The sequence below is a fragment of the Doryrhamphus excisus genome, chromosome 12, assembly GCF_030265055.1.
Source record: "Doryrhamphus excisus isolate RoL2022-K1 chromosome 12, RoL_Dexc_1.0, whole genome shotgun sequence".
Lineage (NCBI taxonomy): Eukaryota > Metazoa > Chordata > Actinopteri > Syngnathiformes > Syngnathidae > Doryrhamphus > Doryrhamphus excisus.
In genome coordinates, this window is record NC_080477.1 from 5,632,768 (window position 1) to 5,649,523 (window position 16,756).

The following is a 16,756-nucleotide window of genomic DNA, read 5'->3' on the forward strand; positions in this document are numbered from 1 at the left end:
ACATACCCTCATCATGGAAAATGCAAAAAGAAAAGCATATGACGCAGCTTTCAAGCTAAAAGCCATCGAGCTGTCCGATAAAGAAGGAAACAGAGCTGCTGCACGTAAACTTGGCATAAACGAATCGATGGTGAGACGCCGGAAACGGCAGCGGGAAGAACTGGAGCAATGTAAAAAAGACGAAAAAAGCTTTCAGAGGTAATAAAAGCAGGTGGCGCGAACTAGAAAACATTGTAGAAGTTATATTATTAAAACTTTGAAAACTCTCTCCATGTACCGTCTTTCTTTGTAAATAGGTTTACATGTTTTAATGTGGGCACACGCGGCTTATATATGCGGCTTGTGTATGTACAAAATCGGTTTTCCTCAGGTGCGCTCTATAGTCCGGAAATTACGGTACTATGAAATGTGCATGATGACAAAATTTTAAAATGTCACAACATTTAAGCAAAGTACAAATCATTTCAAGTTCGGATTTCATTCCATTTTGCCCTGGTCGTCCAAAACACTACCCACTATCTTTTCTCTTATCAATGAGAGGGCAGGCAGACATTGTGGTGATAATTAATCGACAAAGCTCCAGCCTGATGGGAGCAATAGGTGTCTGGGAAGAATCAATACAACAACACAACCCTCCTGTGAATCATACAACTTTTCATCCTGGAGAGGCGACAGGGACATTAGCACCACTAAAACTTGCACGGCTCATTCGCAGAGTGGCTGTCAAGCAGCAAGTGCAGCGAGGGCAGGACGAGCGAGGCCTTCCTGACTGTGAGGGTGTGATGACTGAGAGGGATTGTCACCTCTGAGGAGCACGGTTATAGATTAGCTCTGACGGAGAGCTCTTGTGGAAAAAGGCCCTTCACCGCCCAATCGATGATGCGATTATATCATTGTTAACCTCAGCCTTCGTTACGGGATGTGTGAGCCGGCCCGCAACCTTTGAGCTACATAATGACGAAGCGTCCTGATATAGTGACTTGTGTGTGTTCATTTCTTCTTAGGCATTTTCACCAGCCGCACTGTTAACAAGCTGTCATTTCCCGAGACAGAGTAGCCATTTAGCTGATAACACAGAACTCTCGTTAGATGTGTCATATCAAAGTCACAATATATAAATACATTTGGCACCGCTATTAAGGGGTGTGTGTGTGTGAGTGTGTGCGTGCGGTACCTGTTACAATCAACGTGCAGAAGTAGATGGGAGGAGCTTATAGTGAGAGCAATTTTGTGCCACTGGCCATCAGCAAGACGGTAGGGAAAGGACTCAGAACGAGGCTTGCCCTTGGAGCGGTAGTGGTAACGGATCTCCTCCCGAACGCCGCTGCTCTCCAATTCAAAGTAGCTAGAGGAGAGGAGAGAAGGTCAAAGGTCAGGCATAGTTTCTGGCAAAAATCATCTTTTTGAAGGTACAGTAAACCTCGGATATATCAGATTCAATTGTTCCCACTGGTTTTGTTCGATATAAGCGAAATCCGTTATATGCGTATACCGGAAAATGTCCGTTTTACGCATATATCGGATTTATATCCGGTATATGCGTGAATCGGATTTTATCCGTTATAAAAAGGCACTTCCTTGACTATGTTTCCAATGTACCTGGACGCGCAGGCAACGCTGCAAACGCTGCAAATGACGTCGTATAGCGGCCTGTCACTATTCGGCGAATCGGAGCGCCACGATGCGGCCATCCCATATATGCGAGGGAAATTTAATGGAAATGCATTGGAACGGGACTGGAGATTTTGTCCGAAATTGGCGAAATCCGTTATAAAAAATCCGATATAAGCAATGAATTTTTATTGGAAATGCATTACAGAAAAATCGGTTCTTTTTCATCTGTCCGTTGTGAGCGAATTTCCGATATATCCGAGTCCGATATATCCGAGGTTTACTGTAATATTATTATGGGGCAGTTGTATTTGTTCACATGACCAGACTGTTAAAAAAACAATGTCCCTCCCAGTCTCTGCAATGTATTACTTTAGGCACTTGACCTGTAGCTTACATTGTGTGCAGTCACACCGGCCACGCCGAATGAGTGGCAAGCAGCCACTGTAGCAGCTTATGAGCCGCAGGCAACCACACTTGGCCTTTTAGCTTCCCCCGTGGAAGCGAATGACCAGTGGAAAAAAGTGGAACACGGGCATGTTAAACACCAGATTGATAACATAGAGATCATTTCCCAAACCTAGCAGCCTCCTCGCCAATTTGAGTATGCTGAGGCACACAGACACTCGCAGACACAAGCATTGGAATTAAGCCCATTCAATACCAAAATCACAACAGTAACATGCATATTTATGATGAGGGGGTGCAGACCCTTCCCCCAGAATATCAATGCAGCCTATGCTGGAGTTGATTTATTGCTCTTCCTGTTTGGTGCGTGAATGAAACTGAGAAGCTCTCATTGAAACACAATGCAGATATAACAATGCATCATACACTTCACAACATGGAAACAACAATGTTGCTGCCGTACAGATAAAGACTTTTGCGCATTTGGAAGTGAGCCTTAAATTTTCCGATGGCTCTGAACGCTCCGTATCAGAGAGGTTTTTTTTTAACAAGGAGCTTTGTGACGTCAATGTGATCCGGGCTTCCTTATACAGTATGGCTATAACAAGATACACTGTAGGCCTGTAGGACATGTCCACAGGAGAGATAGTGAATATATTGGTAGAAGGATGCTGCCAGGTAGGAGGCGTAGAGGAAGACCAAAGAGGAGGTTTCTGGATGTAGTGAAGGAGGACATGAGGGTAGAGAGATGGATGCAGAAGACAGGGTTGGATGGAGGAGATTGATTTGCTGTGGTGACCCCTGATGGGAAAAGCCCAAAGAGAAAGAAGAAGAAGAAGACGGAAAAGTAAATTAAACCTTGTATGAAAATAGTTTCAATGTTTCAAATGTTTGAATGTACAGTGATGATGCTGTTATCAACATATGAGGAAATATGTGTGTAAACGGAGCACTGCAACATTCGCATGTGTAAAGTCATGTTTGAAAAGAGTTGATTTGTTAGGTTTGTGGATATACTGAGTGAAATGTATAATGATTATAAATATCTTGATTAAAAAAAAAATAAAAACATGTCAGCTCATTACAAGAGTAAGCAATTTAACCGAAAGAGAAAATTAAGCTAATGGTAGAAGAAGCTATGCTTTAATGCAGGGGTCTCAAACACACGGCCCGCGGGCCAACTGTGGCCCGCAGGACACAGTTTGAGGCCCCCGCCTGTATATGAAAGTTTAATGTTAGTGCGGCCCACGCAAGTTTGATATGGATGCTGTATGGTATCATGTACCCAGAAAAAAATATTACGTTTGATTAATGTTCATGTTAAAGGTTAAATAACTGTTAATAGTTATCCTCCCTATCCGTGTGGAAGTGGTAAGTTTTTGGCTATTTAAGTTTAAAGAAAATAACTTGAAGGCTACCGTTTAGGTCGCTAGCTCTCTAGTTTGCGAGTTAGCATGTGTCTCAAGACCCTGCAGTTGCGCAATATGTTGTAAATAAAAAGAGTATAAATGTGACTATAGTCGTGTTTTGTCATGTCTACAGGGCTCTAATAATGCTTTGTTCATTTTAATCTGAAAAAAATAATTTGTCTACCCACCAACTATATGTGGTTTCTTAAGTTTTTATTATTTACCGTTTTATTATTATTATTATATTTATTTATTTATTACTGATTGATTGATTTTCTTTATTCTTGATTTGTTTATTTATTTTTCATCTTATTTTGTGTAGAAAAATAAAAAGTAAGATATTTGAGAACAGTGGAATGTTTTATCAGAGCTTTTCTTGTAGAAAATTGGAACCAAAGGGAAGTTTTTTAATTTTTTTTGTTTTTAATAAATGCATTTTTTTTGTTTTTTGTTTTTGTTTTTTTCACCCAGACCCGAGCTCCAATGGCCCCCAAATAAATTGAGTTTGAGACCCCTGCTTTAATGCATAGTAACATACAATGTTGTCGTTGTTTATTGAACATTTGACTGGTTGTGTCAAAACATAGCTCAGTAAATGTGCCGAATGTACAAATGTGATGCTGAACTCAGTATTTATGCTGAACCTGAAGTTGAATATGGGTTAATGAATGCATTGGAAGTCATGAAAAAGCGGATTTAATGTGCAAATGTTTCATAAAGGGCTCTCTTTCTGCTAGGCAAGATGAAGGACACGTGAACTTGGCTGTGTATCATTACCCCGAGCTCAGACTGGACCCGTTGCGGCAGCTAAGATATAATATGCTCTATTATTATGTCTACTATATTGGGTAATATGAGTGTAAAAGTGTTATTTAATGTCATGAGGTCTGTAAAAATTATCACGCTCTACCGTAGTCCTGCTTGTTTGCTGTCTTTTCTTTATTTGTTGGACTGGTTACTAATTTTTGTTGTCTTATTTAGATTGGGCCACTCCCGTCTTGGGCGGAGCTGCAGGAAGTGACACAGCTGCTTTGCATCCCATCAGCACTTAAGCTCACCTGTTGCGACTGGATGGCTATTGTTCTTGCCTCAGACGCCAAACCACGTGCTTACTCCTGTTCTCCGTAATCTGTTGATTCACTTTTGGCTGACCTAATGTGCCATCCAGTCCAGCTACAATTATCCTTGCTGCACGTCTTATAGCTCAGTCGTTTTTTTTGTATTTTTCCTTTTTGCCTGGGTCTGCATTCACGGTGTCGCTGGTTCCTTTTCCGAGCACTGTAGTTTTTGGTTTCCCTTTTTAAAAAAAGAACTGACTATTGAAGACTATTTCTGCACTGACCTCTTTTCCTCCGCATCCTGCAATCCAAGACTGGTTTTGACCACAGCGCATCACAAAAATGCCAAAAAAGGTGTATTTAGAAGGTCGTAAACAGTGTTTTTTTTAATTGTCTATCTACGAATATATTCTATTTATAAATAAGGAATATAACATCACGTAAATGCACCTATCGCAGTGGAGTCTGGAACCAATTAACCAATTAATGAGAGACTCTATACTTAACTTGCCACCAAAATTGTCAATCGGCATGCAGTCCTTTTTAAGGTAAACCAATTACTGGTGATAAATAATACGTTACAAATAACCAGGAATATGCTGATCATTCAATACACTAAAATATGTAACTTTGACCAAAACAACATATATCAAATATCACAGAGAGTCCCTCATAAACACTTGGAAGTTGCATTTGCACGAATCACTGATAAGAGTCCCTTCAGCATCACAGATAAAGGAATAAATAGTCACAGCAGGTCAGTTCCACTGTCTTCATGCACCATGTCATCTATCCGAAATGAAATGAATACATCACTGTGTGACTTTGGCGGGCGCTGACCTGACAGCTCGTCTCCATCAATGATACTTGTCAGCTGAAGAAGATTCATTTGCATTTAGTAAAGCGATAATAAAATCTCTCCAGCATGGTCTCCTCAGTTGATGGAAGCCTTGTCAGAGTTTAGAGAGGCGAGGATTCAGAGCGGCCAGACACACCTTTATCTTGATTTGACTCATGAAATAATCACCAAAGCCATTAACTCCACTTTACAGGCAGCATTTGTTTTATAGAACATTTAGTAGGCACTGTTGTAATAGGGCATATTTAATGAGGTGGAATAATCTCCTGGCAAGTCGTAATAAACACTGCCTGACAGACACTGAAAAAGAACAATATGTTTAAGTGGCACTGCACTGCATTAAATATAGAACAATGGCCCCCATCAAGATTTAATGGATTACATTTTTTTTTTTTACCAGCAAAAGTTAAAAAATGTATTTTACCGAGATAATTTTGCTAATGTCATGTAAGGCGTTATTTTAGGGGTACTTGTTTTTTTATGACGCATCAAAGCTATTCAAATGTGTCTTCTCTCTGAGGAAATACCTAGAAAACGTTAAAACGATGCTTTTAACTATTAGTAAATGGTTGAAAATTAGAAAAAGAAAAAAAAAGGAACAAATCATATCTCGAGTACATGGAACTTATTTAAGGTATACAAGAGTTGGTTTGGTGTAAATGGGTCATTCTCCTGAAAGGGTTATTTTCTCAACAATTGGCATATGAAAACATATTGAAGGTATCATGTCTTCTGTTTCAGTTTATGAAGAAAAGGTTGCAAGAAAAAAAAAAAGACATTTCGGTATATTTCATAGCAGCAGGACACTTTTTACTGAATTCTCAATTGTAACATTTACATAAAGATAGGTCTAATTTCTTTACTTAGTATTGCCTTTTAGTTTGAAACACTTCTATGCTAGGACTACGTTATGCTAGCCATAGCATTTCAGTATGTGGAATCAAACTATGGAATGGATTGAGTAAGGACCTCAAACAATGCACAACGATGAGCCAATTCAAGAAACAATACAAGCAGTTGATGTTTGCTAAATACAAGGATGAAGAGTCTTGAACCAGTCATGATGTGCTATATATATCACTATATTGACACTTACTATGGTACCCATTATGGCATTGGATGCTCATATCACCTCGTACTTCGGTACGAGGTGCATTATTAAAAAAAAAAAAAAAAACTGTATTATGGAAAGCAGGAAGTGAACAAATATAACAGTTACTGATTGTAAAAATACCAGATGGAGGGGTAGGATTTAATAAGCTTTGCTTCTTCCTACTCCTTTTGGACATGTGGAACTGTGAACTGATTATGTGATGCACTCAATTGTAATCTGATGCATTTTCAAATGAAATAAAACCATTACCATTACCTTTTCATAAATGGTTAGTTTGCTTGTGTATGAGTAAAAATAGTGTTTGATTTTTTTTTTTTTTTTTACATATTTCCACGTGGGTTGGAATCTCCACTCGTAAGCATCATTGGCATTCATCAGGAAGGGCATCCGGAATATCAAAGTGCCAAAATCAGTATGCGGATCAAAAAATCTGCTGTGGAGACTCCATAATCAGGAAAAAGCCGAAAGAAGCAAACAGTGCCCTCTACTACAATTTATGATGATGAAGCTTTTTCTGTAAAGTGTTTTATTCAGCTCTTACCCTTTTTAGTGGCGTTTGGTTGACCAGGATGTGATGTAATGGCGAGCTAGTGGGTGGACCATGCTTCAAACTCTGTGCGAGACCCCTCATTGTACGGTATTTACTAAAAAAAGAAATCAGTAGAAAGTAGAAAATCTGGTCTTAACTCATATCATAGAAATTATGCCATATTTGTGATTTTCAATCAGCGCAACTTTCGTTATTGTCTGAATACTAACCAAAAAAAGAGAAATAGTGACTAATTTGCATACATACATATATATATATATATATATATATATATATATATATATATATATATATATATATATATATATATATATACATATATATATATATCTTGCTCAATTTAGTTTTAGTTCCATTGCGTGCAGACTACACTTTTTATGTTATGTTATATTACGTATGCATAAACTATGGTCTGAGTTTGGTCAAAGTCCATGTTTTAGATGCAACAAAACGCGTAATAAAGACAATAAAGTGTACCGTATTTTCCGCACCATACGGCGCACCGTGTTATAAGGCGCACCTTCAATGAATGATATATTTTAAAACTTTTTCCATACATAAGGCGCACCGCATTATAAGGCGCTACAGTAGAGGCTGTAGTTACGTTATGCAACCATTAGATGGTGCCGCGCTAAAGGGAATGTCAACAAAACAGTCAGATAGGTCAGTCAAACTTTATTAATAGATACTTGCTGCTCTTTGTTCAACAACCCACTGTTCAAGTGTGTCCTCTAACTGTGGCCATCTCGCTTTATCGCCACGGAAACTTTGTTTAGTCTTCTTTACTTGGCGCAGCTCATCCTCATGCTTCCTCCACTTCCGCACCATCGATTCATTAATGTTAAACTCTCTTGCTGCTGCTCTATTTCCGTGTTCTACTGCGTGACTGATCGCCTTGAGTTTAAACTCTGCGTTGTAAGCGTGTCTCTTCATAGGAGCCATTTCAGGGTCTTTATACAAACGCACAAATGAAAGTGAATCGTTGTTTAATATTTAACAGTATGCACAGCGCACTTCTTCTTCTACGGGAAAAATGGAGTCGGTGGATGCTTACGGTAAATTGCGAGACCTGTCGCGGCTCAATATTGATCCATATATAAGGCGCACCGGATTATAAGGCGCATAGTCAGCTTTTTAAAAAAAAATCAGATTTTAGGTGCGCCTTATAGTGCGGAAAATACGGTACATCAGAAATCGCAGCAGCTGAAACGTAAGTTCCCCCATTTTGTATTATGTCTTTCATCGTCTTTGTGACAAAGCTTTGCATGGATGAAATTGAAATCATTTGGGATTTTATACACAACAGACAAAGAAAGTGTTCAAAACTGTTTCCAATGTTCATTCATTGTGTTGGCAATACATTTTTGTATGGTCATCGCTTTGAATGACTGTAGTCCGAGCATCATGCTCCTTGGAGTTGGAGCCCCCTCGCTGGTACCCAAATCTTTATGCAAGATTTTGGAGGACAAAACTGATACTGGATAACATGGCCATTTATATGAGCATCATAACTAAAACACATAAAACAACATATGCCATGTTTCCGGGCTTTTTAAACATTTGCTGAACCTTCGCTGAATGACTGGGAAATGTTACTGCAGACCAACCGTAGGCAATCCAGGTCGTTAGCATGGACAATACAGCAGACCATTAGAAAGTTTCTACAAAATGGTAATCACCAATGTACTGTTGATTTTGAGATAGTCAAAAGTGACAGTGGAAAATGGCCACATAATGCATTATATACAAACTGTAGACGTATTATAGCTTCGGGTGGCTTACACCACAGAAGTGTCACTTTATCTGGCTTTTTTTCTGCTTTCTCACACATTACTTAAAAAAAAAAAAACTATTTCTAAAGTGAAAAGTTGTATCACAATGTTTTCACAAAGGATATACTGGTTCATGTAGCCGGCAAGATAAGAACTGACACTGATTTACCTATGAAACTTTTGGGTAATAGAAAATCTCACAAGTACGATGACAGCTTTGGGAAGAAGAATATAGACAAGCGGTGTTCATCTAAATTGCCTCACTTCATTTCTGAGGAAAAAGTTTTGGAAGTGAATGGCCGCCTGAGAGTACCGGGGTGGCTGTATATCACCGGGTGCCCTTTCCCTTCAACCCTGGTGTCAAACAACTGCTTTATGGAGGGCAGATGACAGACAATTATCTGCTCCAAAGGGGGTCAATACATTGGACTTGTCAAGAGGTAAACCAGAAAATGAAATCGGGAGAATGCACGGATGCCTCTAATATCGGAAATCTGGTCATGAGACACAATGCTTCAAGGTGTCAAAAGAGCAGCATGCTGGATTGGGAGCTTCTGGATTGAGCAGATATCCAGCTCAAATCCTGCAATGATGACTGACGGGTGCAATGTTCGACACTACACCCAAAATGAGATGTATTGATTACTTGAGTTTGGTGTGTGATGTCAGGTATAGTTAAATTCCACTTTTTTGGAATTCATTCACAACCCTATAATGAAACATGAACACATATTTATTTCCCTTTTCTGTGCATTATAAAACGAGAAAACGAGTTAATTTGAGCTAGCTTACAATGCTGTAATTGGGATACACCTATTCCTATAAAAAAAACCACTAATAAGTTACAAAATACTTAAAGCTGGTATTATTTGCGGATGATACCACTGCTTTTTGTTCTGGAGGGAGTACAGACGAAATCATTAGAAAGGTCAGAGAAGAAATGGTCACACTAAAAAGATGGTTTGATGATAATAGATTGTCCTTGAACTTAAGTAAAACTAAAATCATGCTGTTTGGTAACAGCATAAAGGACACGCACCAGCAAATACAAATGTGGACATTGAAAGGGTGAACGAAAATACGTTTCTGGGGATCACAATAGATGAAAATATGAGCTGGAAACCTCATATTACAAATATACAACATAACATAACATATACAACATTTCTGGTGTCCAAAAATATTTAAATATTGAACAAAGCAAAATTTGTTCTCAATCAGAAATCACTCCACACTCTTTATTGCTCTCTGGTTCTACCATATCTTACTTATTGTGTGGAAATATGGGCTAATAACTATAAAAGCAATCTTCACTCGCTAAATGTGCTGCAAAAAAGGTCAGTAAGGATAATTCATAATGCCGCCTACAGAGAACATACTAACTCCTTATTTCTAAAATCACAAATACTTCAACTTGCTGATATAGTTCATCTTCAAACAGCTAAAATAATGCATAAGGCTAAAAATAAACAATTAGCTAAAAATGTCATCCAATACTTCTCTACAAGAGAGGAGAAATATGATCTCAGGGAAGAAGTACATTTGAAACACTTCTATGCTAGGACTACGTTATGCTAGCCATAGCATTTCAGTATGTGGAATCAAACTATGGAATGGATTGAGTAAGGACCTCAAACAATGCACAACGATGAGCCAATTCAAGAAACAATACAAGCAGTTGATGTTTGCTAAATACAAGGATGAAGAGTCTTGAACCAGTCATGATGTGCTATATATATCACTATATTGACACTTACTATGGTACCCATTATGTCATTGGATGCTCATATCACCTTGTACTTCGGTACGAGGTACATTATTAAAAAAAAAAAAAAAAAAAAAAAAACCTTAAACTGTATTATGGAAAGCAGGAAGTGAACAAATGTAACAGTTACTGATTATAAAAGTACCAGATGGAGGGGTAGGATTTAATAAGCTTTGCTTCTTCCTACTCCTTTTGGACATGTGGAACTGTGAACTGATTATGTGATGCACTCAATTGTAATCTGATGCATTACCATTACCAATAACGTTGCATCATTTGATATACATGCTGTGATCATGCAACACGTACACTCACGACAACATGTAGCAGTTGCAACATTGCAGTATTTTGATGATTTAAAACACTACAGAAAGTTCCTTTCATCTGCGCATTGATAGTAACTACAGTGGTATGAAAAAGTTTGGGCACCCCTGATCATTTTCAAGATTTTCCTTTATAAATCACTCGTTGTTGGGATCAGTCATTTAAGTAAAATATATTATATAGCAATTTAAATTCAATTTAAAGAGCCTTCTCCGGTGTAATTCTCGACTGATCCTTCACCTTTTTAATTATTGCACCAACAGTTTGTTTATCACCACACTTCTTGCTGAATGGACTAGACTCAGGCCATGCCCACATGAACACGCCTGTTATACTGTATATAAAGTCAGCAGGGGATCAAAAAAATATTTCCCCCACAGTACGTTTGATTGACAAGTAGTAAGAAAAAAGTATGAACCTAGGCCTGTGATGACACATCTTTCTGGCAGCACCCCCTAGTTTGACTGACATCTACCAAACTTACATCACCATCGCTTGTCTTTAAATATTTGATGAAAGGAAAAAGACTAAGTACTCTTAACTGACAAGTGCAGCTGCCCAGTACCACTGACAGACGAAGATTTTCCCCGCGGAGGCGGGATAAAAGAGATGGATTGCTACTCCTACAAGCGGTAGCTTCAATTAGATAGCGGTGAGGGGCTCTTCTTGTCAACAAGCGATCTCTAGAGCTGCCAAAAAAGGAACACCTTTCTTTGAAATAAAAGAACAAAAAAATATAAGCTACAAAATAAAGGCAAATGTCAGGTATCACTGATGAGAACGGTAGAGTGGTTCTGGATCTGAGAACAAAACACTAGCATTGTGCTCACTTCATAAACTTTCTGTCGAGCTTTGTCCACTCTGGGTGGCTCAGTCTAAACTAGGTTTTACAACATTGCTTACGTGGCATAACCACAGTTTGGCAAAGATCTATGAAGTACGAGTCCATAAGTGTTGCGGAGCAAAGAAAAAAAAGATTATGTAGTGTGAAAACAAGCGCTTGTCGGATTTTCCTCTTAAAAGAGAGAATATTCATTCACAAGGTTGTGGCAAGGATGCGTACCAAAGATCAGTACCATGATGTCACCAGTGCCGACGTCAGCAGTAATAATCGGATTATTATTATTCTCCACACCGGAGAAAAAAATCTTCCTTACTATCCAGTCATCACTCTCATGGTGATAAAGACTCAGACTCCATCCATCCATTTTTTATACCGCTTAATCTCACGAGGGTCGCAGGTATGCTGGAGCCTATCCCAGCTGACTTTTTTCCAGAGGCAAGGTACACCCTGAATTGGTCGCCAGCCAATCACAGGACACATATAGACAAACAACCATTCACACTCACATTCATACCTATGGACAATTTGGAATCGCCAATTAACCTAGCATGTTTTTGGAATGTGGGAGGAAACCGGAGTACCCGGAGAAAACCCACACACGCACAGGGAGAACATGCAAACATGCCCGAGCAGGGGAATCGAACCAGGGTCTCTGCGCGCTAACCACTTGGCATTGTATATTAAGTATTGTGTGTGTCTTACTTGTAAGTTTTAAGCATCCACTGCTTGTACTTTACCTTTGTTTTAATGAAATCAAATTGAATCCAAACCTATTTTGGATAATGAACGGTTCAAGCATTTTAAATGCCTTATTAAAATATGACAATCAAGCTAACAAGCTACAATCAAAACAAGCTAAAGCAGAGGTACTTCATTAAACATATTAGACACCTTTAATTTGAAAGGCTTTTTTTTTATCTGCGTTTGCAATGGATGCAATTCATGTATCATAACTCATGACTTCATTCTTTTAATTTTCGGGAGTTCCACGAAAAGCAGCTTCTTTTCAAATCTCCCATCCGACTAAATTCAGGTCATGTGTTCTTAAAATGAAAATCGAGGTACCTTACACTTATCGGAGAGGATCACATAGAATTTGGAGGGATGAAGGCCCAGTAGATGAACAGTTGAGCTGGCTAAGCATCTGATGTGTTTGAGTAGTCACATGGAACGAGAAGGGAGGAGACCGAGCTTTGAGTTACTCCACCAAAGAGCTTTTGATACTTACTGACAATGTGTGTTACTGGACTACTGGGGAGAAGTGCTGGCTGGGCACAAAGTCTTTGTTTCCAGCATTCAGCTTGGAGTACAACCACAATATAAGCTCTCGGTGCAACCGAGATGAAGCAAAAGTGTTCCTATGGTTTTGCAAAAGGGACTGAGAAATGCTTGCATTCAAAAGCTGTTTTGACTTTGAGGCTGAGCAGAAGGAAGGATGAGAGAAAATTGCCATTTCTGTGTAGTGGAGCCGGCAGAGCCGGTGGGGGGACAGATAGCATGGTTGGACTGTACCGTGCAGAAAGATGAAGAACAAGGGACATCCAGAAAATGATTGTAAAAGGCCGATATGATAGAGCGAGCTGTCTGTTATCCAGCAGAATGAGATGGCTGCGTCATAATGGTAAAGAATAGCACGGGTTGAGGCACTAATAGCGCCTTCAGAGAGGATTCACAGGTTCACAGCGAAACACAAGTCAGCACCAAGCGCCAGTGGTGATTACTGTACACTTGCAGTGTGATTCACAGCAGCTTTTTTCGTAGCAGTCCTATTCTACCGAGCCTTTGTTTGTGCAACATTGGCATATATTATACAGTTCATATGCGGAGAGGTGTTTATTGTATTTATTGGAAGTAAGAAGGCATCAACCCTGCAGCCACCAGTTTTTAGCAATGAATCACTTGTCTTAGACTGGGAAAATGTTATTTGTTTACATGATTTGCGCATGTGTTTAAGCAATTGTTTTACTAAGTTCACATTCAGACTAAGCGAGTCTTAGTTTAACCAACTCAAAATATGGTAATAATTGGAAAATGTAATATACACAATCTGCTGTTTAACAAAAAATACCGCAGTCTAAGATGACTACAATTTATGCCAATGTGTTCTGTAACTAACCGTGTTATGTAACATGAAAACAGAATTGTGGATTGTGTATTTGTACTATTTTGTACTCTGGTAAACTCTGTTAAACATTGTCATTTACAGTATTTAAAAATACAAAGTTGGGGATAGTTTTCCGAATTTTCCGAAATTTCCGAATAAACCTAAAATACACTACATTCGTCCCTGGTTTATCATTGTTAATTGGTTCCAGACCCGCCTTTGATAAATGAATTTCCACCAGGTAATATTAATATTCAATATTAATCAACTGAATATTTTCTTAGTTAGAGTATGTAAAACCTTGTAGACATGAAATAACACCCCTACAGCCACCTTTACACTATTATACTTTGTTTACACCACATTGTACTACGGGCTACGGGATCACTGCAGGCACACAAGAGACAGCCACCACTCGCCTAGCAAGCTACAGAGCTGATTAGTTAGCTCGGATTCAACCAAGGTGGCCAAAAATTTACCACTTCCACATGTAATGGGAGGAGAATTCTTTTTCGTCCTATCATGTCATATCATGGAGACAGCCATGCAGTGTAAAGGCAATGTAATATTGTGTCATGTCACTACAATCTCTCTACCCAACTCTTATAAAATATGTTGTGATTAATAATAATCACATAGTCAACCATGAAACAGCAATGACTTATTATTTCATTTTTCAAAAACTGTGATAGAGTGAGGGACCTTGACAGGTGAACTTAATTTGAACTTCTGTCAACTTTTGTGTGCCCAAGTCCAACTTGTTCAATGTTTCAGTATTTTTCAACTTTCTGTTGCTGCAAGGAGCTGAAGGTAAAATTCACAATAAGTGTGTTATCTATACGACTCAGCCACTACATTTCCTGCTTCAATTAGAACTGCTGTTTAAACAGTCTTCTTCATCATGCTGTTCACAAGACCCCAAGAGGACGGCCGACATCAATAGTACCTCACCACCATTGCGAGGCCTCAAACGGGATGCTCTGAGAGGGATGTGGCCACTGAGCCACTGAGTGTCACCGAGTGTCATCAGCAGGTTGCACCAGACGGAATGGAGGAGCCACAGAGAGGTGTTCTGTATGTATCCGGTATACCTTTCCTTTCTGTCAAATTCCATTGTGAATTTTTCAAGAAGGGCAAAAAGTACTCAAACACTGAACAGTTGGACATGTGCATTCTAAAGTTTATATAAGGTCATATTAAGTTCATTTTAGGTTCATTTTGAAATTATTAATGTAAATTATATATATATGGTCATAATTTACATTAATAATTTCAAAATGAACCTAAAATGAACTTAATATGACCTTATATAAACTTTAGAATATGTATATACATATATATATATATATATATATATATATATATATATATATAAGGGTCGAGTGGTTTGCGCGCAGACTTCACAGCTAGGAGGACCAGGGTTCGATTCCACCCTCGGCCATCTCTGTGTGGAGTTTGCATGTTCTCCCCGTGCATGCGTGGGTTTTCTCCGGGTACTCCGGTTTCCTCCCACATTCCAAAAACATGCTAGGTTAATTGGCGACTCCAAATTGTCCATAGGTATGAATGTGAGTGTGAATGGTTGTTTGTCTATATGTGCCCTGTGATTGGCTGGCGACCAGTCCAGGGTGTACCCCGCCTCTCGGCCGAAGACAGCTGGGATAGGCTCCAGCACCCCCTGCGACCCTCGTGAGGAAAAAGCGGTAGTGAATGAATGAATATATATATATGAACATATTTTGATATAATTTCAAAGTCCACCGTATTTTGTTTCTATTAATGTAATATTTTTTTTAAAAAAGCTTCACTTTTCTAACAAATTGCATCTGTTTCTACTGTACATGTTTTCAGTCAGTTGTGTAAATGACAAGACGCGGTTAGTGGTAAATGTTCATTGCCACACAGTCAGCGGTCTCCAGTGTCCACAGAGCTTGAAAGTGCTGTTTCTCGACATAGCATGTGTATTTTTTTTTTTTTTTTTGACATAACAGAAGACTTTTACCCTGAGAGAAAAGGAGAGGAAATCAATTTAGCCTACCCTTTAAAAACAATTCGCAGTTGTACAGTTTCTCTGGGGGCTCGGGGTGAACTCGTTGCTGCCACTCACACTTGTCCTACAGTCAACCCACGAAACCGCCAGTGAAAGACACAAAATTGAAACGTCTTCGAGGAGATTACTATTGTGATGCTGATCTGTACACATATACTTGCTAGTTCACAACGGTATCAGTTGCAAAGCCATTTCCGTACATTGCACGGCTGTTTATGCGACATCCTGCGATAAGCATTATCAGCATGCTTAGCACTTGGACTCATCTTAAAGACACAATACATACAAGCTTATCTTTCCGCCTGAGCATACTCAGGAGACTAAGTAGTGCCATATTGTCCCATCCACCGAATTTGCTCCCATTGAATGCTGACATGAAATACCACTAGAATAAGTCACCAGCCTTTAGTACACAAACGCCACGGCCACCTGCACACAACTCCAGCATGATGATTCATCTTGGGGTTTAATTACAAAGAAGACGTGTAATCTGTTGCAGTAAATTTGTCCCAGAAAGGAACTGAAGGCAACAATAAAGAGGATTACAGAAGGATTACCTGTGTTCTGACTCATGGATGGAGAATATGACACCCGACGTAGAGGACTTCTGCTGGATGGAGGCCAAAAAGGTAAATTCACTTTTTCTCCTGAATAGCTGCATGACTTTCTCTGTAATGTGTGCCGGGGCTTGAACTGCTCTCCCAACATCTGAAGGGAAAAAAAAATGAAGAGACATCATGAGTTTGTGTAAATCTGAGTTGAAGGCAGTTTGTCGCTCACCACTTCATGGTTAGGATTTTGCAGGTTCACTTTTAATACATTTTTTTTTATATTTGTACTAATAAATCAGGCTTTTTTCCTGGTAAAATTAGGCCTATTATTAGTTAA

General features: G+C 39.0%; 1 protein-coding gene across 2 annotated transcripts in view; it reads right to left on the reverse strand.

The window, feature by feature from the left end:
• Nucleotides 1-16,756, reverse strand: part of LOC131139865 (protein kinase C-binding protein NELL1-like) — a 238,263-nt gene that overhangs the window by 189,181 nt on the left and 32,326 nt on the right. For both annotated transcript variants that reach the window (XM_058089793.1, XM_058089792.1), the window contains exons 3-4: nt 16,426-16,576; nt 1,175-1,345 (exon numbers count right to left, since the gene is read on the reverse strand). In XM_058089793.1, coding sequence (XP_057945776.1) covers nt 1,175-1,345; nt 16,426-16,576 — 322 coding nt within the window. The remainder of the gene's footprint in view (nt 1-1,174; nt 1,346-16,425; nt 16,577-16,756) is intronic.